The 24,671-nt window shown below is 34.7% G+C and overlaps 1 protein-coding gene across 2 annotated transcripts in view; it reads left to right on the top strand.

The window, feature by feature from the left end:
• The window catches only part of ADAMTS17 (ADAM metallopeptidase with thrombospondin type 1 motif 17), a 588,524-nt gene that overhangs the window by 153,586 nt on the left and 410,267 nt on the right, over positions 1 to 24,671 (top strand). For both annotated transcript variants that reach the window (XM_001372954.4, XM_016426268.2), the window contains exons 6-7: positions 2,917 to 3,074; positions 13,886 to 13,929. In XM_001372954.4, coding sequence (XP_001372991.2) covers positions 2,917 to 3,074; positions 13,886 to 13,929 — 202 coding nt within the window. The remainder of the gene's footprint in view (positions 1 to 2,916; positions 3,075 to 13,885; positions 13,930 to 24,671) is intronic.

The raw sequence follows: 24,671 nt of genomic DNA, 5'->3' as shown, positions 1-24,671 counted from the left end.
TGGTCTGATATTTCTTGAATTTGGCTGTAACATTCCTGGTTGTTGTCAGTTGGGGAGTAAGTGCAGGAGGTGATCTGTGGATTCTTTCAATTTCCACTTTTCCCTCTTGTTCTAGTACATGAGGGAAATTTTCTTTAATAATTTCCTGTAGTGTGATGTCCAAGTTTTTTCTTTTGTCATGGTCTTCTGGTAGACCAATGATTCTTAAATTGTCTCTTCTTGAATGATTTTCTAAATCCTCCGTTTTGTGAATGAGATGCTTCATATTTTTCTCAATGTTTTCATTCTTTTGGTTTTATTTTTTAGTGGCCTGCTACCTTCCAAGGTCACTTAATTCTAGTTGTATTCTGGTTCTTAAAGACTGGATTTCATCCCTGTTTTTTTGGTCATCCTTTTTCGTTCTGGTCTGATTTTCTTTGGAGGTCATCTTTCATCCTCTTTACTTCTTTACTTCGTCTTTCATCTTTTTCTCATCTTAAATCTTCTTCACCTCATCTTTCATCTCCTTTGCCTCATTTTCCAGCTGCTTGATTTTGGCTTTCAAGATACTATTTTCTGTTTCCAGATGATTTATCTTAGTTTTTAAGTTCTTTTCCCAATTGTCTTCAGCTTCTCTTAATTGTGCTTTGAATTGCATTTTGAGTTCTTCCAAACCTGTATTCAATTCACTGGGATTTCTGATTTTTCTTTTGCTGATCCCTTCCCCTCTGTTTCGTTCACTCTTTGCTTGTTACCTGTACAGAAGCTCTCTATTGTCATTTCTTTCTTCTTTTTCTGTTGTTTGCTTGTATTTACCCCTTCTTTGCTCCCCATATTTGTCTGTGCTCTTGCTCCCCTCATTTTTTGGTTTTGGGGCTTTCTGTCAGTCTCCCCTCTTGGAACTTTGTCATATCTCTCTCTATCTGCTTCCATATCACCTGTGTTGGACTCTCTGAGTCTGGCACAGCCCTGCTCACAAGGTACACCCTGCAGACCAGCACTTTTGCCCACCCAGAGGTTCCCGCTGCTGGGAGCTCAGCATTCTGTGTTGGGGGAGGGGTCCTGGAACCTTCCTTCTGCCTTCTGCTTAAACCCAAGTGTTCTCGGATTCTGGCTTTTTGGGGGGTGTGCCTTTTGAATTGAGTCCAGAAGGAGGGTTCCCCAATTCTGTCCTGTTGATAAGTTTGAATTTCAGTCTGCTAGGAACATTCAGTTTGTGACTGGTAAGGAAGGGTTTTCAGAGGTCTGAACTTTTGCTGCTTCCAAGCTGCCATCTTGACTCTGCCCCCTCTAATAGGTTCTTATCTGTATGAAACTAATGAATTTTTTGGTTATATTATAAACTTTGGCAAGTCACTTAACCTCCATGGAACTTTCTCATCTGTAAAATGAGACAGTTTAATGATATGGCATCTAAGTTCTCTTTTTCTTTTACTTTCAATGATTTTATGAAATACTACTAGGAAGAACCAAAGGAATAAAAAAAATTGACATTTTCAAATGGAAGGCTATTTCACAGATTCTTTTCAAGTTAGGTGCTGAAAATAGAAAGTGAACTGAGCTCAGAACCACAATAAAAGAATATTGACCTGGATCCCATTTAGAAAATAACTGATTCTAAGCTGTGCAATATGGCAAAAATCCATCTTTTAAATGATATGGTTCCAACAACACTATATAGCTATAAATTAAGGAATTACACATCTCAGAAGAATTTAAATTGAAGTCAACCTGAAGTAAGATCTAAATATATAAAGTGTGTTTTTGTAGATGAGTATTTAATCACCAATAATGACTTGCATGTAAAAAGTGATCTTAAGGTCCTCATTCATTAATGTCTGACTGGAAAAAGAGATATGCCAGTCATATTGCAAGAGAAAAGAATAGCACATGAAAAAACCAAGTGTTCCATTGGCATCCTCAAAATCATAAAGAACAAGAAGGATGTCATCATCATCTAGACAGATATTCTGGAGAGGTTTTATGAAAAATGATGAATGCAAATCACCCAGGATCAAAAGATATGAATGTACTGTGATCTCTGCCAGAGAAGAAAGTAAGATACCAGTGAAGCATTAAAATTCTTAAAACCATAGAAGGTCTATTTGATTCTCCCCTCCTATTCTTAAAGGGACAATTATGTATCCTAAAGAGAACTAGGTAGAGGCATCCAGATTCTCCATCTGAGTCATTTTAAAAAATTGGTTTGATCTGAGTATCATTAAAATCTTACCTAGGGGCAGCTGGGTGGCTCAGTGGATAGAAAGACAGGCCTGGAGGAGTGAAGTCCTGGGTTTGAAGTTGACCTTAGATACTCCCTAGCTCTGTGACCTTGGGCAGATCACTTAACCTCCATTGCCTAGCCCTTACCACTCTTCTGCCTTAGAACCAATACTTAGCATCTATTCTAAGAGAGAGGATAAGAGTTTAAAAAATAATACTTATTTCTCTCCCTCCTATACTAATTTCTCAAGGTCCTCTTTGGAGTGCCTATCTCAGTGGTGTTATAAATTCCTTGTACTGAAATAAATACGTGGGCTCCACTTGATATGTTGATTTAATTTTTTTGTATATTAGATTGAGCAAATTAAGATGAAGTTGTTATAGTATTAATATAAAGAGGAGACATGAGTGTCACATAAATTAGATTATGTTTGGCAATATATTGTTTTCTTTGCGTAGGAGAGCAAATACATTCTTTGGTAATATCGTTTTCATTTACCATCTTAGAAATGTGATTACTGTTAAGCATTCCTTTGGACTGTTCTTTCAAATTCATTGAGCTGTTTTTGTTCTCTGGGGTGTGTCAGTCTATAAAGAAATATAAACATATATACACCATATTGCCTCTCTAAATTAATTGAATGAACTCTGAGTTGCCAAAATATTTACTTATCTAATTATTTCCTCCCCTCCCCCGACCTCTTTTTTTCTCAGGCTAAGTTGTCCATTGGGCACCATGGAGAGAGATCCTTGGAGAGTTTCTGTCACTGGCAAAATGAGGAATATGGTGGAGCAAAGTATCTTGGTAATAACCAGGTCCCTGGTGGAAAGGATGACACCCCCCCTGTGGATGCTGCTGTTTTTGTTACTAGGTAGTATTGAATTATATTTAGTTGATATGAAGGAATAAACTTCATGTGCATCTTAAAATATTTAATTTTGTGTATTTAAGAGTTTTTCTTGTTCTTGAGGGAAATTTGTAGTTCTAAAATGAGGCTCAATAAGGATTTGGAGCAAATTTGAAGCTACTTGTCAATTGATTTAAGCATAACAGCTAAGGTAAAGATGTATCAACACAAATGTATAATTTCTCATATAATATTTACCATAAAAGAGTGCTTGGTAATACAGATCTTGTAGGGACATGTCTGAACTATCTGGTTTAAAATATTGTGTAGGTATATAGTTTTTCTTGAAATGCTATCTAAATTTTTTAAATGCTTACCTTCTGTCAGAGTCAATAACCAAGTATCAGTTCCAAGGCAGAAAAGCATCAAGGCTAGAAAATTGGGGTTAATTGGGTCACACAACTAGGAAGCATCTGAAACCAAATTTGAACCGAGGAACTCCTGTCTCCAGGCTTGTCTCTCTAACAACTGATCAACATAGCCACCCCAATGCTATACAAATTAAGCAATTATTATTAAATAGATGATATAAGATCAATGTTCTACCTGCTATTTAGGTAAGATTTAAACTTCCTTATTTTCTCTTAGAAGGAAGAAACTGACTAAATGAACTCATCATGTTTCTGGGGTGCAGAATTAGACCATATCCTCCTTAATTTGAAAGGTCCTTCAATTTTAGAAAATGGAAGCAAATACTGTGTTTTGAAAATTGGTTTAAGTGATATTGATATAGTTTTAGAATCTCTTTTCCTTCTTTGCTTTCAAAACCTATTAGATAAAATCCCATTTTAAGAATCACTAACAATAATTTCTGTGAGAGATTCATTTCACTTATGGTTTTAATCAGTCAGTTTGCAAAGCATGCAAATGTTTTTCTTCTTAATTGAATTAACCTACTTGACTAAACTACGTCTAAATCTTTAAAAAATGTTAGATAATAATAAAAAAATAAAACCCTAAAAATCTTCTCCTGTAATTCTTAGATTTGGAAAATTCTTTTTCAAGTCAGGCCCATCTTTTTTTTCCCTGATTTGGTATCGGGCAGAGTGCTATATACCAAATAGACACATATTTGATGTTTGTTGAATTGTGTTTCACTATTAAGAAGTTATTGAAAGAAGGTGATATAAACATAAGACATCCTGAGCTCAAAATTTACTCATAGGTCCTAAGATTGTGAAAGCAATACCAGATAAATTTACTTTTGTTTGCATTGGAAAATATATATGTAGATATAAGATAATAAATAAAATGAATAATATGTAGAATATTAACTCAAAGTATTATATTAATAACTCAAATATTATTTTAAATGATATATTAAAGTAGGTTTATAAACCCATATATTTACCACATAGTATGTTGAGTTTTTGAGTTATATTCATGTTATATTTATCTACTAAATTACATTATGCCCTTTGAGAATGATAATTGGTTTTATTTCAGTCTCATATGTATCCTAGTCTTCTCTATACCTTTAATAGGTGCTTGTGGTTTGTTTACTCTATTGATTATAGATGACTACAGTAATGACACTGATTATTAAAACTAGTGAGCTGACCTTGTATATGCAAATGAGTGGCTTTTATTTGAGATATACTAAAGATCTACCATGACTCAAAATATTTCTGGAACTCCTTCATTGAAACTGTCATGGCACATTTTAAAAACATAACATACATTTACAATAATGGATTGTCATGCTTTTCAGGTTAACTTTTAGAAACAAAAGGAAATGAAGAATACACTGATAAAGATGATGAATGATCAGTTTGGGTGATATAATATTTTATTAAAAATAAAATAACTTGTAATGTAACTAGGTGGATTTTCTTGTGTACCATATATTGACTGAATATACTTTCAAAAGACAGATGTCAAAAAAAATGTATCTCAAGAAGCAACAGCAGTATCTTTGCAATAGGCATGTAGACTCTCAAGATAACTATTTCAACATTTCTCCTTTGGATTTTGTATATCTTGATATATTTGTTTCAAAACAATCTCACTATCTTATAGTGCTAGATTAAAATATTTCTTTCTCTGGTCAGTTGACAAAATGATTATAAATGGACTTAGGAATATTCAGAAAGCACTGCCACTAGAACAAGAGCTAACAAAGCTCAGCCCTGTTCAAGAGACATCAGACATGAAATCATCTTCAGGCATTGGTTTGGGCTTTTTTTTATAGTTTCCTTAACACATTGGTAATATTTTGTCTACAAATGCCTTCTTCTAATTGAAGCATATGGGTTAAGGTCATTTTAGAACACTGTGGTACTTTGTGCTGGTATTCATTAAAGAAGGGACTAAAGGGTACTTTATGATAAATAGAGGGAATTCCAAGGACTGGAAAAGTCAGTTTCTTCAGCTGTAAGGGAAAGGGTAGACTGTTTCTACATCTTTGTTGTGACTATATTCTAATTCTGTTGGGAAAATCTTAATTTCTGTCTAGTCTTTCCTGCTTCAGTCTTCCTTCTTTGACTTCATTCAACAAACATTTGTTAACCAGTTTAATAACTGCAATAGTTATTAGTTATATGAATTAAGATCCTTTTTTGGAGGGAGTGAAAAGATTAAGTTGTAGGTAAAACCCTGTACATATAGCTCCATTTGTAAGTATCTGCCATGTATCCTATTAAAGGCACTGATGTGTTACAGTGGAAAGGGAACTGGAATCAAGAATTTACATCCAGGCTCAGATACTTACTAATTTTTAGATCCTCCCATATCACTTAACCTATATCTGTATATGCCTTCACATCTATAAAATGGAGATAATAATAGGTAATATTTATATAGCACTTATGTGCCAGATGCTATGCTAAATGCTTTATAAAGATGATCTTATTTGGTTCTCCCAAAAGCTTTAGGAGATATATGCTATTGTTATCTTCATTTTACAGATCATAAAATGGAGGCAAAAGGGTCTATGTGACTTGTCCCAGTGTCACACAGCTGATAAGTGTCCAAGGCATATTTGAACTCAGTCTTTATGACTCCAGACCTGAAAGTCTAAATACCATGACACCTAGCTGGCACAGGTTATGAGAATAAAATGAGATATTGTATTTGTAAAGTCCTTTTCAAACCTTACAGTGCTATATAAATACTATCTACGGAAGCCTTTTTAAGTTTGGTAGAATTCAGTAACTTGAATAGAACCACTGGTATCTCATGTGAACAAAATGATGATTAATATATGGAAAGTTGTAGTTGCTCAGGTAATGATGAAGAACATGTAATTCTATGGGGGAATTGGGCATGAGAATATTTCTGCTCTTTATTTTTTAAACTTTCTGTCTTAATAACAACTTTAAGATAGAAAGGAAAGGGCTAGGCAAATGCGGTTTAAGTGACTTGGTCAGGATCACACAACTAAAAAGCATCTGAGGTCAGATTTAAACCCAAGTCCTCCTGACTCCATGTATGTAACTTTATCCACTGAGCCACCTACCACATACTTCTATTCTTAAAAAAGTGATTGAACTTCTTCAGGGTAATATATATTACCTGAGTATCTAATTCTGTGCTTCACAAGACAAACAGTATTTAGAGTGAATTCTTGCCTTGAGGTCCTGAACCCTATTACTGGCCAACTATATAATCCTGAGCTTGACTATATAATCTTGGATGCTCACCAAACTTGACAGATGGACCAGCAACAGAGGATATGAAAATGACATCATGGCCAGCCAGAACAGGCGAGCCAGAAAAAGCAGGAGCTGGGTTTTCAGAAGTTACAGCTGTATATAAGACTAAAAACCACCCATGCAGGAACTAGGTTCTTTGGGAATGTTACAGGGAGAGTCACATGGAGGGCTGTGACTGTAAAGGAGAGTCAGGGCCTTTTTCTATCCCTCTCCCCATACAGTCCTTTAGTTATTAAGTGATATTTCCTTCTGGCTTAACATCTGTCCCCCATAAACTAGGAAATAGGCCTTTTCTCATCAACCCCTCCATTTCTTTTCAATGTCATAATGAAAAACCAATAGAATGCTAGGGCAAATTCTTGTAAAAATAATGACAAAGAGGACAGTCCTGTTGTGTGACTCTTTGTATACATCCCTTTACACATTGCTCTCCTTCAACTTATGGTTTAACTCCACATAGTGCTCAGTAAATTATATATAATATTTGTTTATGTAAATACATATACACATATATACACACACATGGGCATATGTGTGTGTTTATTTGGTCCTTTAATGAAGCAATGCTTTATATGATCTCAGCTAAAACAATATATAAAATATGATCATCACCATAATAGCACTGAATGTATTGAGTGTTTAGCATACATCTATTGAGGATGATGGGTAGTTCTATCAGGTTTCCAAAAACTGGTGAGAAGACACAGACGGCTCCAAACTGGCCATGTAAATGAATGCAGAATAGGAAAGTTGGTTATTTGGTAAATTTCCCAGAGTTTTAGTTTCAAAGGGAAAATGAATAGAAAAATTCAAAAGAGGGTTCTTTAGAGGGTAAGTAATCTAACAGGGAGAAAATTTTGCATCCCATTTTCTGAGGATAAAAAAAATTAATACTACTTTAATAGATCAGGATAAAGAATACTGTTCTTGGCAATTATTTATTTTGAGACTGTATTCAGCCAAAGCAGGAGAGGCCTCAGGCCAAACTAATAAAATAATCTTCATCCCTTATTTGATTATAACTGCTTGCCTTCTTTGAGGAAAAAGAGATAATCCCATCTGCCTTTCTGAGATATAATACTGCATTCCAAAATGTACTGGAGTATGGAGTTACATAATTCAGACCACCAGATTTCCTTTATCAAGGAGCTGTAGAACATAAGAAGCAAAAATACTATAGTGCTTTATTCATTATTCAGTCTCCTTGGGACAGATTTTTCCAAAGATGGCACCTTGCCACTTTCTAATAGTTTAGTTATCTGTTATCAGGGTGAAAACAACTTTGGTACTGTAGCTGATGTAAAATAATAAACCTTTAAATACACTCTAGTTCTGGAAAGGGTTTTTGTGCCAATGCCATACTTAGCAAATATCAGATATTTTTAATTTTTTATTGTTTAATTTTTTAAAACTCATTAAGCAATATTAGCCTAGAATGAAATGAAGTACCAGGAAATATAGCCGCCTTGATTCTTGTTTTCATCTTAATGCTCCTTCCTTCCCCTTCTCTCTTACTCCTTGGCTCCAAATCTAAAAACACAACCTCTTTCTCCTTCATCCACTCTCCTTTGCAGATGGTTGTCATTAAGATTTCTTCAGTATTAAAGGATCCTGCTGCTCCTCCTCCCTTCCCATCTATTTTCTGCTTCCTATCTTTATGTTGGATTTCAACAGCATTGGCACTCTCAGGTATATAGTAATTTGTTTTTGTCACTTGTCTTTGTTGCTTCTCCAAAAATGGAAGTATTATTACATAACAGTATGGCCAGCTTTCTCACAAGTATACAGATAGAATACATCACCTACATAGAATAATGGTGATGATGCTAAAAACCTCCCCAAATTTCCTCCTCATTATGCTGATGTGTGAGATTGAATTGTTAGAGTTTTGTTCCTTTGGCATCAAATTTTATTATTTGCCAATGGGAGAAGCAACTCATGCATTCATTTGTTTCTTAATAAGTTTCTTTTACACAACTGACAAGAAGTTTGTGCCAAATACTGTTAGATCACAGTCTACAAAGATGAAATCAAGAAAGTTTCTAGCCTTAAGTAACTAATGTTCTATTTCAAGATACTATGTGTCCACAAATAAATACAATATACTTACAAAATAAATACAAAGACTTTAGAAAGTTGGAGAGTACTGACAAATAAGTTATAATGTGGAGCCTCTTAAAGGAAGTGGCATTTGAGCTGAGCTTTGAAGGATGTTAGATATTCTAAGAGGTCAGAGTTGAGAAATGAGAACATTCTAGACATTGGCAGGAGTAGGGGGAGGTCAGGCAGGGGGAAGTGGGGAAGACAGCCTATATAAAGGCACAAAAGTTTTAGAAGGCAATGATGTGTAAGAGAAATAGCATGTACTATTGGTGTAAAATGTGTAAGAATACTAGCAAGGACTATTGCTTGACTGGAGTGTTGAAAGCATGGGAGGGAGTAAGACATGATCAGGACAGAGCTTGATTTAAAACTTTAAATGCCAAAAGCTTAAATTTTATGTTCAAGGTAACAGGGAGATATAGAAGCATTTTTTAAATAAGGGAGGGATGTGTTCAGATCTTTGCTCTAAGAATATTAATTTTGCAGTAACAGGGAAGATAGTTAGATTAGTTGTAGGACAATCAGTTAGGAAGATATTGTAGTCCAGATGAGATGGAATGAATACCTTGAATTAGGAATGTCTTTGGTGTGATTGAAAAGAGGGCGATAGCTTCAGGAGATGTGGCAAGAGACCTGGCAAAATGATAACTGGAGGAAGTCACACAAACATTGTATAGCAATAGAATAGGACTGAAAAAGGAAGACAATATTCTAATAGTGGGAATCTAGGTGGGTAAGTGGATAGAGTGCTGGACCTTCCTGAATTCAAATCTGACCTCATACATTTACTGACTGTGTAACTTTGTGCTTAACCCTGTATGCCTCAGTTTTTTCATCTGTAAATTGAGCTGGAGAAGGAAATGGCAAACTTAATCTTAATACCTAAGCCAAGAAAATCTCAAATGGAGTCATGAAAAGTTAGTCATGACTGAAAAATGACTAAACAAAATCCAATAGTAGTAGTAAAACAAAAACAATAATAAATAGCAGTCTAAGGTTTTCAAAGTGATATATGTATGTTATATATGTGTATATATATATACATATATATATATACACACAAATATATATGAAATCTCATTTGATATTCACAATAACATCAGGAACAAGTAAATTCTATTTTGTTAGTGTTTTGGGGTTCAACTCTTTTTGATCCCATTTAGGGTTTTCTTGACAAAGGTTCTAGAATGATTTACCGTTTCCTTCTCCAGCTCATTTTATAGATGAGTAAACTGGGGCAAATGGGGTGACTTGCCCAGGACCACATAACTAGTAAGTGTCTGAGGACAAATTTGAACTCAGTTCTTCTTGACTCCAGGTCCAGCCCTCTACCTAAGTACACCACCCTGCTGTTCTGCCATTGTTATATACATCTTGCAGATAAGTAAACTGAGGTTGACAGAAGTTAAGTGACTTCTCCAAGATTATGTAGCTAGCAAGTGACTGAAGTAGGATTTGACTTCAAGTTTTTTCTGAATTGATCTATTTTTGGAGTTATGAAAGGAGAAGAAGGCTAATGAGAAGATTGACAGGAGATTCAAGGGTTAGATATCAGAGTAAATTAGACATGGTTAACTATAAGGTCAAGCTTTTTAAAGGAGAAAAATGAGTCTAGCTTGAGTTGATGACCTGAAGCCATATTGGCAAAGGTGTGGCACATGCCTGAGGACATTCTTCACATGCCCTACCCCTCTGCCCAGCAGCCGAATGCAAGCACTTTCTCTCTTACAATACCCCAGAGAGCTTAGGGAGAAAGTGCTTGCATTCGGCTGCTGGGCAGAGGGGTAGGGCATGTGAAGAATGTCCTCAGGCACCATGCCTCATTTAAGTAGACAGTTATATGTACATTGAAATCTCAAAATATTAGGACAAAGAGAGAGAATATGCTGAGTTGAGTACTGAAAGTTTATTCATTTATTGAATTTTATCACCTCTAGGAACAAACACAAAACCCTCTGTTTGAAATTCAAAGCTCTTCAAAAAGTAATCTCCATTTCCCTCTTCACCTCCATTCCCTCCTGCACCCTGCATCTTTCCAGTCTTCATATACCCTCTTTGATCAATCAGGTCTGTGCAGAAGATTGTTCTAGTTGCAAGGCATATACATAATAGACATTAAATAATTGATTGTTGAATTTAATTTGGAAATGGAGAAACAAGCATAAAATAAATTCATTATCAAAATTTAAAAATCCTTATTAGATCAATCCTGGCAGCTTAATTTCTAGCATTTATAAATCATGTGAAGATATGCACATTTTTTTTTTTGCTGGGAACTGCTTAAATAAGGAAGAAGATGAGAAGGAAACTGGGTTTCCTCTTAAGCCTTGCAGCACATATGAATACTATTTAATACCAAATTGTTATGTGTCTGTTTACATTCTTATTTCCCAGATCCAAAAGGGTACTAGAGCCTTTGATGCCTTTTAGACAACTCTGTGATTACAAGATATACAATTCCTAGTGTCAAATCTATTCTGTATATTCATTACCATGTCATCATGGAGAAAGGAAAAACAATAGACAAGGTACCATGAGACTTACGTCAAATTTCCAGTCCTCACTATCTACTGTTGTGACAGTCATTGACTCTTCCCTTATCTTCACCCTTCATATCCAATCATTTGCTAAATTTCTCATCTCTTCCTTTTTAAAAAACAATTCATATAATATCTAGTTAAGATCCTTATTATCTCACTTGAACTATTACAACAGCTTCCTAGTTGATCTTTAGGCTTCTGGTTTTTCCTTTTTTCTAATCCATCCTTCATACCACTGCCCTCAGATCATGATCTGTATGTGAGGTCTACTTTCACTTGGATTACTGAAGAGAAAGAGATTCAGAATGATGCTTTGAAGAATTATCTCTTCATTCACATTGCACATGAAGATTACTGCCACAAAAGTGATTAATATGCTTGAAGCATATCTCTGATTATGCCACCTTTTTCATTATGAAGCTTCAGTGATTGCTTTTTAAATTTTAGGATAAAATAAAACTCCTGTTTAAACCATTGAGCTATAAAGAACTTAAAAAATCTTCTAGGTGACTCAGTGGATAGAACATTGGACCTGGTCAGAAAGACCTGTATTATGCTCTGACCTCAGATACTAGCAGTGTGATCTTGGCCAAATCTCTTAAGCTCTAACTCAGTTTTCTCATTCGCAAATGGGGATGATAATACGACGTACCTCTCAGGATATTTATGAAGATAAAAATAGATATTATTTATAAAGTACTTTGCAAACTGTAAAGCACTATATAATTTTAGCTGTGATGATAACAACTTACTCATTTTATTGGTGACAATACTGAATTCAGAAAGTCTAGGGAAAGCTCTTCACAATCAAGCTCTATCCCAGTGCTGGTGAACCTATGGCATGGGTGCCAAAGATGGACACAGAGCACTCTCTATAGGCAAGCAGCCACACCCCACCCTAGAGTTTGTTACTAGAAAGGCAGAAGGATTGGGGCAGAGCTACTCCCTTTCCCCCTCTCCACTGAGCCTGGCAACATTTTTTCACATCATCTGTCTTTCTGCCCAGCAGCTCAATGGGAGCACACAGTGGGTAAAGTGAGCAGCTCACAGGTGGCAGAACTGAAGGGGAGCAGACCACTCAGGCCACTCCCCTCCCCCTCTCTACACTCACTGAGGACATTCCTCACTTCATCCACCCCTATGTCCAGCAGCCCAATGGGGAGCACTTTCTTCCTCCCCTGTGTGGGTTGAGGGAAGGACAGGGTTTAGCTGGCACTCAGGGGTGGAGAGAGCCAAGGCAAATCGGTTTTGGGGGGGCAGACATGGTACTTGGGCTGGGGGTGGGGGTAGATCCTGGCACTCCATCTCTAAAAGGTTTACTATCACTGCTCTAATATTATGGAATAATAATTCCATGATGAATTCACATTATTCCTCCTAACACAATTTATGGTTGAGTCAAACTGACTTACTTGATGTTCCTTTTTGTAACATTCTGTCTGCCACCTCTATACCTCTGCACAGGGTATCTTCCTCCTAACTTACAACTCTTGGAGTACCCACTCCTTTTCAGTCTCTGGTTAAGAATCAGTTCCTGCATAAGAACTTTCCCCAATTACTTAGGTTATTAGTGTTCATTCTCCTCACACACACACTAAATTACCTTGGATTTAGTTATCTGTGTATCCCAACAAGACAATGTAAGTTTTGATCCTCATATTTATAGTGCCTACCATGGTGTCTGGTTCATTTAATAAATATTGGTGGTGGTAGTAGTCTCTTGGAAGCCGAGAATGAATATTACTTACACTCACTCCATCAGTTAATAAACATTTATTAATTTCCTATTTTGTACCTAGCACTGAGCTAAGTACTAGGGGTACAAGCATAGATAAAAGATAGTTCTTGCCCTCAAAGAGCTCATAATCCAATGAGGGAAGACAACATGTAAACAAATATACAGGATAGCAAGCTACATATTGGATAAATTGGAAATAATTAAAAGAGGGAAGGCACTGGAATTAAGAGGGGTTGGAGAAGATTGTTAATAAAGGATGAGATTTTGGTTGGGACTTAAAGGAAGCCAGGATATGGAAAAAGAGCATTCCAGGCATTGGTTAGTATCAGATAAAATTCCTGGAACTAAGCCATGGAGTGTTTTGTTCATATAACGACCATGAGGCAAAGGTTTTGGATTTAATAGTATGTGTTGTGGAAGAAGACATAAGATTTTTCCTTAAGGAGCTTACAGATTAGTAGTATATGTAACAAATATGAAGAGAAGTAAAAAATATTGGAACATAATATGTATTTGAGAGAATAATTGTACTACTTGTTGAGAGTTTTGGTTTGGTTATTCTACATAAGTTTTTTAACTTTTACAGTTACTAAAGTTTCTGGCTACAAATCACAAATGTATCACAACATTGCAACCCTAGTAGACACTGGTGATTAATTAGCAGTGGTGTCATGCTTGCATGTTTCTATCTTGTTACTGAAGGATCTGCAGAAATCTGACTTTGCTGCATTTATTTTCTAGGACAGACTTCTGTGTACACAAAGACGAACCATGTGACACTGTGGGTGAGTTACAAAATTAGAACAATAATTTAAAGTTGATTTTGTCCTGGGAATCAACAGTGATACTTTAGTAGCTTCCATAGTTTATGCATAGCAGATTTCATGAGGGTAAATACTCTGGACATTTTTTAAAGACAATTTTTTGAATATTCAGTCATAAAGGAAATTGTTTCTATCCATTAACAAACTAAAAAAAAACCCCTAAAACTTAACTGAATTAAAAAAATCAATAACTAAAATTTGCCTTAAATAAAATGCCAAAAATGTCAAAACATTAGATTGTGCTTATGGTAACTTCTTTCAATGTGGAATGAATGTTAAATACACATCTTGTATAGATTAGAAGCTCCAGGATAAAGAGACTAAGTCCATATATTTCTCTACAAGTGCTTAGCACACTGCCAAATGCAATTAAGCAGTTAAAAGTATTTGGTGGTGATAAAACCAGGTTAAATGATCAAAGAATTATGTAAGAATTAAGCCTTGGAGTTGAATTAAGCTTGAGCAGATAGTCCTCTCTCTAAACTTTATCTCTATTGCATTGATACCTTGATAAAACTTCCTACAACCCTGCTGGAACAATTGCAAGTATTTATCATTTTCTCTTTGAAGATAAAAAAGGGGGCATAGAGAATTGAATTATCATTTAGCCTTGAAATGAGACATCACTGATCTGATCAGGAATGTGAATAGTCTTTAACTAATTTTTCATCTTCTGCTACTGGTTGAACCTCTTTGTTATCTCATCAGTACTTAGGTACTGGCCTAAACTGTGGAGGAGCTATCTTATACTATGAGACTTTTGTTACTTGTTATTGAGTTATTTTACTACTTGTATAAGAGAAAAATTGTGCTACCTGTTAAAAAAATGTTCATTTGTTTATTCTACAAAAGTTTCATAATTTTTACTATTGTGAAATCTTTTGGCTAAAAATGTATAACAGTATTGCAAACATGATAGACACTGGCAATTAAATAGCTGTGATGGCATAATAAATCATTTCATTATAGAGTAATATATTGATTCCATGACCTGTATGTGAAAATTTTTGATGGTTCAGTAAATGGCAAACTCCCCTAAAATATTAAATGTAGTTTATTTCACATCATTTTCCATATCCGTCTACCCTGGCATGGTACATATTTGCCTTGCTCTTATGCATACCTTTTCCATTCCTCCCTTCTCTCTATTGCATGTTTGCAGTAATTTGCACAATAATCAAATCAATACTATTGGAAAGATTATGAAAATCACCTGTCCTTTGGATCCATTCACCTTTTTTGTGATTCTCTGGACCAAAATCTCTTCCACAGTCACCATTTCCCCATGTATGTTGTCTCTCCAAATTATAATGTAAACTCTTTCTGGTTAAGGATTTTCTTTTTATAATATTGATATCCCTAAAATGTAGCACAGTATTTAACACACAGTTGTCAATTAATAAATTAATAAATAACAAATAAAATTAATAAATCAAAAAATAAATGTCATTTTCATTCATTCACTCACAGTCATGGCAATAATCTTTACATGCATTGTATATACTAAGATGATTCCCAAAAGAACAATTCTGAACCTCTCTCTTTCTCTTCAGAATTCCCATCTGCAATAACTCTGGGTTTTGGTAGACCTCACATTGAGATCATTGCCTGAGGGTAGGAATTCAGGGTATTGTGTTAATAGGTGGAAAACTTAGAAAGAGGAAAAATTAGCAAATATCATAAACATTCACCAGGAGGCTTAGAGGTTGCATTGCCAAAACCAAAATTCAGAATGTAGAGCTCTTTTCAAATGAACAAATCTTTCTTTGGTGTTCTGAGAATAATAGGAAGGGATTAAGGAAGTAAGCATAGGTCTGAAAATTGTATACATCATATGATTTTAAATGTCAATAAACCTAACTTCAATCTCCTTACTTTTCCTGGGGATTTTTAATGATATACTTGTATTTAAGTATAATGGAAATCATGTTTCCAAAAAGAAGTATTTAAAACTGTAAGTTCATCTGAAGCTATAGAAATGATTGTGGTGGTTTTTTGCACAAAAACAAAACTGATGGAAGATCTAAAAATAGTTACTATTCTTTCTTTTAGTTAAAAAATTTTTTTCATGCTGCCACATGGCAGATGAATGAGTTCAACTGATCATAAATGATAATATTTGATATATTTCTTGCATCTCTAGGCACTTTTCCCCATAGTTCTTATACATTAAAAAATGCACAATATTTGTAATAAAATTGCACTTAGAGATAATTGTCTGTTTCTGGTATCTTCAAACTAAAGTGTATGTTATGAATTACACATAAAGACATAATTAGTCAGTTATCTGAGTCTGTAGAACATATGCTCTATACTGCTCATTTGGCATTGATTATCTTGTATGCCGTTGTCTTATATTGTTTAACTTTTAAATGTAAATGTTATTTCCTAAATCTGAGGTCAGGAAATGTGGCTTATGAACTATGCATATAATAGTTCTTAATAAATTTGTTAAATGAATATTTTAATATTTGCTAAGGGAACAGAGAGATTATTCTCCAAAACTCTATCACTATGATATATTGCATTTTTATAGATCTTATTTGTTAAGTGTTGTCATATATGGAGTGTCCCAAAAACCTTGATGTAGTTTTAAACTTTAATAGGTATTAGCACTTGTACTATTCAAGAGACTTTGAGGATATAAGCCCAAGAATTTTTTAAAATTAAATGTATATTTGTTGATATAATATGCTTATATCATGGGGTTGTCTGGGTATCAATCCCAAAGCACCTGTTATTTCTAAATTGTGCACACGTCCCAGTTATTTGGCCAAAGATGTAAGAAAATTTGCTTAACTACAAAAATTTCCTTAAATTTCTACTGAAGTCTAGAGAGCAGCAACCAAATTTTATTTGTAAAAGCTTAACCTAAAAGGCACTTCATCTAGAGATGCTTGCGATTTTCCATCAACTTCAGTGGAGTGAAACTCTATAGGGATTAAGAATCCTGAATCTTGATGTCTGAGTGTTTTAAGCATGAGCTGAGAAGACTACTGTCTATGTGTCTGCTGATTTCACTCTTGGAAAGGGAAACATCAAAGGAGAAATAGCAGATCAGAATGAAGAGTATGTTGGAAAATCAAGGCTTGTCATTTTTATTACAGGAAGAAAAGATCATTTTCTTGTCTTGGGGGTATATACAAATATCCATCAACTGTTGACATTTTAGGAATAGAATTTTGTGTGTGAGTATGTGTGTGTTGTTGTTTTCCTTTGTCATTCATGCTCTGCTTTCCAATATCTATACTAATATACTTATATATTAGAGGTGCAGAAAGAGATGAGAGGAGAGATATGGAAGAGATGATTGACTATATGACAGGAATGTTGAATCATTTTTTTTGGGCTGAAATTGTATTCTAAGATGGGAAAAGCTCTCCCTAGGCATAGAAAATGTTAGCTCTACAATATGAACAATTCCCACAAACAGAAATCTTGGACTTTAGATTTGGACTTAAAATCTTAGCAGTCAAATCCTTATCATAATCCATCAAACAAAATATAGTAAAACTTTGTTAAATGTCATAATTCCCCTTCCATTGCTGGTTACTGGTGTGCAGTGCACTCCTTAAGACCCAATTTCAAGTTAGAGTACATTTTTTCCTTGCTTAAAAATATACTTGTTTTTTTTTTTTGGTGAGTGGAAAACCAGCCCTTCCCTCTCCTATTACATGGAAGTGACAAACCTGTGCAAAAGAAAATGGAAATGTTGTGAAGTATTTTGTGCTTTACTAACAAGATTGGTTTGGTTGAGCCAAGAGTCTTTGAGTCATGGGCTTTTCTAGAAACCACTATGAACATCTGCTGTGGTGGGAGTGTCTACACTGGCCCAAAGAAACCTTATAGATATTATCTTCCTTATCTTCAAACATCCTCATAGTGGGTCAGTGAAGTAGAAAGGAAGTATCTTATAGGTGGAGGAACTAAATAATGGATGTATCCAAGGAAGGAGGCTGATGTTTTGGAATAAAGCCTACATCCTTAGATTCAATTTTAGGAGAGCCTACATTAGACCATGAAAAAATGAATAAACTCTTCAGTCAGTATTATAGAACATACGTAATTTTGAATGTTACCAACTAAAAGGCACAAAGAATAAATATAAAAAGACATTGATTTTTTCCTCTTTTAAATGAATAGGTTAGAGAGATGGTTTTGGAGTCATGGAGATCTGAGTTCAAGTCCTGCTTCTAAAATATGCTCGACATATCACCCATAGAAAATCATAACTTCAATAGACCAATTTTAAAAGCAGTAAGTTCCAAAGATAGTGTGTAGACCTAAACTGGTAGAGGGAGTTTCCTCTTCTAGGAGTTTCTTAAACCAATGAAATCATTGTTTCAGTCCATATCTCTTTAAATATAAAACCAAAATTCCTATTTACAAATCTGGTCACCTTGGTCACAGTATATTTACTCCATTGATACTATCCTTGCTGAAAATCATTTTGGAACTACTTATAATTTCTTCAGTATCCACATTCTTTTGTACCATCTTCAGTGCTGGGATATTATTTTGAATGATTTGATTTTTTGTAAATAATAAAAAAGCCATTTTCCACCATGTTTGGTGACCCAACTGAGTAATGCCTTCTTTGGTGAATAATAATAATGAAGTTTTATTAATATAGTAAGGATACCGATTTCTTTATATAGTTCATAATTTTAGGGGAGTTTAATGTTGTGGGACAGGAATTGAGAGAGGCACAGAATGGTCACCATTAACTTGGAAAAGTTTTCTCTAAAACATTCTATAAAGCAGAACAACTGAATAGGACAGTCATAGACTACAATTCTGTGGTTTATAAGAAAATAGGCATATTATTTTATGTATATTGAAAGATAAGGAGACCTATCTTGGCATGGTGCATAGTATGAGTGACAGTAGTCATAATTAACTGATTTATTGCCTCTATTTGGCATGTTATGCTAAGAACTGGGATAGTGTAGTGGTTACTACAACTTAATTTGCCTTGAATTTCTGCTTCTATTATTATTATGGTGTATGTGGTGTGGTCACAAATATTTGGGTCAGAATTCAAAAGTTGGTTAGATTAATATCTCCACATTTTGAGGGAGTATGTCATGATGACAACTTTGAAATTGGATACATTTTCTATTGCTTCTCTGAATCATCAACTGAAGCTTGTTTCTGATTATCATCCAAATTTAATTCAACAATCATTTATTAATCACCTATTATTTTCTCTTTTTCTGAAGAAGAAAGCCAGTGGGATTGAAAGGATATAGGTCTGGCAAACATCTGTAAATTGACTCTTTTTAAAAAAAAAAACCTTACCTTCTGTGTTGGAGTCAATACTGTGTATTGGGTCCAAGGCAGAAGAGTGGTAAGGGCTAGGCAATGGGGTTCAAGTGACTTGCCCAGGGTCACACAGCTGGGAAGTGTCTGAGGTCAAATTTGAACCCAGGACCTCCCATCTCTAGGCCTCACTCTCAATCCACTGAGCCACCCAGCTGCCCCCTATAAATGGACTCTTATTAGCACAAAGTAGAAGGATAAGATTCAGAAGCAGAAGAAACAAAAAGTGAAGCACATGTTAAGGGATTTTCCATCTGCCTATTCCAAAGTAATGTTAATCAAAATCTACTCATATAGAACAATAGGTTTAGATATAGAAAGAGCCTTGGTGGTCATATAATCCAACTCCCTCATTACACAGATGAAAAATTTAGGCACAAGGATTGTTAATTAATTTACCCAAAGTCATTTAGCTAATGTGTATAAGATCTGGGATTTGAACCTATCTCCTTGAATCAAAATCCGTTCAGTTATTCTATAATGCATTTAACCTGGAAGAAAAGTGCTGAAGTGCTGATGTAGTGGCCTATACATTATTACCTTTGCACAAAAAGTTTTCTGAGGGAAAAAATAAAGGATGGTATCCAAGTAGAATTTATTAATGAAACAGGGAAACATCAATATAGTAATCTCAGTTTCTTGAGCTTTTTATCTGCATGTGTGTACATGTGTACACTGTTATGGGGAGGGTTAAAGGAAGGGTTAAAACTATATATAAATATAAAATAAAAGTTTATTTAACTAAAGGGAGAAAGAAAACAAGGGAATCAGGGAGTAACTTACTTCTAACCCCACCCAAATATTAAAACCTTAAACTTTCTAAATTATCTTAACCTAACTAATTAATGGAGTAATTAAAGATAAAGAGGGATTTATAAAGTCAACAAGGCCCAAGATTCTCATGACATGAGTCCTCCTTTGAGTCAAAAAGCCTCAGGATGAAGAGTCCTCACAGGATTTAAGGGGGAATGAGGATTAACACACATGTACTGTCCAACAGTGTTGGGTAATCACTCACTCAACCCCTCCTTAAAGATGGTCCAATTCCCTGGCAGCTCCAAAGTTGTTTTCCCTCAGAGAGAGACACCTTCACACCTTCTCTTTCTTCCAGAGAAGGACTCCCAGTTCCCAAGTGTCAGTCCCCAACTGTCTCTCAGCTACCCAGTGATTAGAATGTTGACCCAGTCTTTGCTCTGTGGAATCTTGGTTTGCAGCATCCCATTCTGTCAGCCTGTCTTGTTATGCCCTGCTAGAAATCCCTAACTACAGTCCCCGCTTTGCACAAAGCTGAAATTGTGTTGAAAACACTATTTTGGCATTTGTTCACTTAACAAACTTACATATTCCTTAAACTAAAATTTCTACCCCAAATAATAAACAACCTACACTCAACTATCTTATCCTATCTAATACTATTCCATTCTAGGGTTTTAATCAAGGAAAGGAAAGGGGGAAAGTATACAATGAACAATTACAAAGTTCAAGATATGGATCAAATATATGCAAAAGCAAAACAAGAAAATAACATCAAAATCAAAAGATAAACACAAATACTTGAAAAACATTAAAATCATAAAATACTACTCTTATCAACTAATACATAAAATTCTATTGCTATTACAATGCATAAACATCAAACTTAGAGAAAAATTTTGGAAAAACCAATAAACACAGCATTGCATAAGTTTTACAAAAAATAAGCCAAACCATCAAACTTACTTATGCAAAATACATTGAACAATAGGTAAAATTAAACATAAGTAATCTATTTACATAAGTTTTACACATATGCATATAATACATAGATTTAATATATACATGTATGCTATACATATACACATACACTTCATATTTACTCATGTCACATATGTGTTACATATAGTACACAGATATTACTAGCCACTCAATCCTGTGCAAGAGGAAATAGGAGAACCAGCAGAATCTGTCTCCCTGGGTTGTATATGTAAAACCATCACTGTGTTCTGTTTCAGAGACAGAGGTCATAGCAAAGGAGGACTATGACTGATATTTAGCCCTACATTGTGTATTTAAATTTATCAACTGAGACTACTCCTTGTCCCTGGGAGGTAATGCTTTATTGGAGTTTATTGCAGTTTTTTGAAATTACATCCCTTTCTCTTGATAACACATCCACTGATAGTGGCCACCAAAAATCTATTTGAAAACTACACATGTCAAGCTATCGCCTATTTCCAAGGAGATCCCATTCCCCTTCTGGAAAACCTAGATTGTTCAAAGTTTTTCCTCACTTGGAACAGAAATCTCCTTCTTTCTAATTTCTAATGTTATTCCACCCATTTTGACCAAACAGAAATTGATTCCTTCAGTCTCAAGTCAACTTTTCAAATACTTAATTATCATGTCACCAATAAATTTTCTTTTCAACAAGCTAATATCTGTAGTGCCTTCATTAGATATTCATAAAGTTAAATTTAGTCAAATCAGAACTAGAATATTGTATTAATTTTGAGCACCACATTTAAGGAATAACAAACTGCAGCTCATACAGAAATAGTCAACCAGTACACTTTGAGGTTTAGAGAGGATTAATTCATGAGACATTTGAAAAACTTGTGTTTCAGGAATTGTACTAGGCATTAGAGATGAAAATAAGCTCCTTTTATCAAGGAACTCATATTTTCCTTGGAAAATATTGTATTTATATAATGTAAATATAAAAGATAAGATAAAATAGGATATTTTAAGGAAGGAAAAGTTCGTAACAACTATGGAATCATGGAATGCTTCCTTTAAGAAGTTGTCCCCCAGTAGAGACTTGAAGGAAAGAAACTAATGCTTCTGATAGATAGAATAAAGAGGGAGAGAATTCTAAGCATGGTGGATAGGCAGTTCAAAGTCACAGAGGTGGGAGATGAAATTCTGAGTTTAAGAAATAAACAGTAAAGTAGGCCATTTTGACCACAATGTAGAAATCATGAGACACAGTAGAAAGAAGTAATTTTGGTAAGATAAACTGGATGCAGTTGGTAAGTGGACTTTAAATGCCAAGTAGAGGAGTTTGTGTTTATCCTATTGTGGGGATTCTTAACCTTTTCCTATTGTTAAGATTAAAATTAGTTTCTCTGCTAAAAGTATTATGTTTTTATGAGATTTATTAAAGATTATTAAAATTAAGAAATACAAAAATACAAAATAAGAAAGGACATGTCTAGGCTCAGAGCCCATTCACAATCACTTACTCTACATCATGCCTGCTAGGTAGAGAGCTGTGTGTGCTAAGAAACAGAAGTAGGGAGAGAGTGTGAGTAGGCGGAGAGCCCCTTTAAATAATGATTTGTGATCTCTCACTTAGGTTGAGATTCTGGTGAATTCTGGGAAGTTCCAAGGACTTCTGGGGATTGAAGTCTGGGGTTCAAATCTTCATTTTTACATTTTCCTGTTTGATCCTATTGGGACGATTTTCCCCAAAAGGATCATGAAAACATAAGCAACTTAAACCTTACAATAATTTGAGGATAAGAGGAAAAAAGAACAAAACTAATAATTGTTAGATGCATTGACAAAAAACCAGTTAGGGGGCAGTCCCCTTTGGCATGAAAGTATAAATACAAACAAATGTTCAATCAATCACACCCAAAGTCAAAGTTCATTCTTGATCTTCTCATGCAGCTTGTGGTCTGGAGGCATCTTCATGGTGTCTTCTCCAAACAGTTCAGTTTCTGGACTTGGAGAGGTAGCATGTTTCTTAAGCTAAAATTCTTTGCAAAAGGAATTTAAACTTTGAAATTTAAAATAATAATATTTTTACATTTCCCCATGAAGAGAGTGATTGAAAAACACAGGATCACTTAGGCATGTATGGCTGAGTTATGAGGTATATGAATCAATTGGTAAGAGAAATTAAAAGACAGAAAAATCCAAATAAAAAAGAAAATTTCTGAATGAAAATATAGACTATCAAAGTCTTATGTGTAAAAATTCCAAGAAAAGGAAAAGTAAATCTATAACAGGTCCTTGAATCAGGGCCCAATTAAATTGATCTAAGCAATGATGCATTTACCCAGTCAGTAACCAGGACTACAGAAAGTTTGCCACACTATGAAAGACAGAAAAGGCACCAGATTATAGGAGCCAAGTTTGGGATACTCATCTGTAAGTATTTTCAGAGTGAGTGTGGATACAAGGAAGGCCTATGTCTTAATGTATGTTAAGCATGGCAACCTTGAGTCTTCACACTAGGTTCAAGTCCTTTGTATTAGCTTAGAAGTACATCAATCCATCCTGGATTGCTTTACCTTTGGCCCTATGCAATGGCTCTTTTGTATATCTTGTCCTGGAATCAGACAGAATCATTAAGCAATGTCCCATAATTTTGTTAAACAATTAGTGGCATCATTTTTATAGTCTCAAGCTTGTGGGGCATGCATTGCCATTATAGCAAATGTATTTTAAACTTACATTACTGCAAAATCAAAAAGGTTAAAGAAAATCTTAATGCTGGTGATGTGTTCCAAATATAAAAAAGGAGAGAAAAAATACTGAAATAGCATATTGCACATGCAAGAAAAATATAATAAAAGAGTTTTAAAAATAAAAATAAAGCTTCTAATCATTGACACACTGTGTCAGCTAAGAAAATATAGAATACAAGGCTTTCTTACCAAAAATGAAATCCATTTCCTCTTCATATCTGGCCATGATCTACTGTGAGTACAAGCAAATGAATTTCACAAAGTAACATTTTTTATGAAGAAAATTAGTACAAATATGTAGGAATCAGTATCCCCCAAATTCTCAATAGTCCAGTTAATTACAATAGCAAACAAACTCACTATCATATTTCACATGAGTTGCTGTATGGCATTTTTAAAGCCTATGAACTGATTGATATATGTCACAATTTTTTTACAAATGTAGCAAATCTTTCAACCTTGCTAAACAAAATTTTAAACAAAGTAAAACTTATTTGGGGTCTAGAAATCTAGATATAATTACAAAAAAAATGTGTCAGAGAAGTCTAGGAAAAACCCAAACCTCTGTAAAGTGAGCTGAAGAGTATAAATGAGAGATGCTTCCCTTTTGGGGGGAGTTTATAGGGGTACTATATGCCCTGGGATTAACTTCCCAGCTTCCATTCACATTTTTATAAATGCGGGAGTTGGGATTTATAATTGTATTTCACTTTAGCTCCTAAAATGGGCCTTACCTCGTGTTAGGGGCAGGCAAAATGACCAGAGATTGTTAAGAAAAATTCTAAAAATCATGTCTAAAGAACCCTTGACATCAATTTGAGATATTTAGTTCATTAAATTTTCCAAAGGTTGTTATAGCAATTTTCTGATGGAGTTCATCTATCCTCTATGTGACAATTTACAAAGTCAAAAATAGAAAAGCTGTTT

The sequence above is a fragment of the Monodelphis domestica genome, chromosome 1 (assembly GCF_027887165.1).
Source record: "Monodelphis domestica isolate mMonDom1 chromosome 1, mMonDom1.pri, whole genome shotgun sequence".
Taxonomy (NCBI): Eukaryota; Metazoa; Chordata; class Mammalia; order Didelphimorphia; family Didelphidae; genus Monodelphis; species Monodelphis domestica.
Note: the sequence above shows the minus strand (reverse complement) of the source record. Positions and strands in the feature narration are given on the sequence as shown.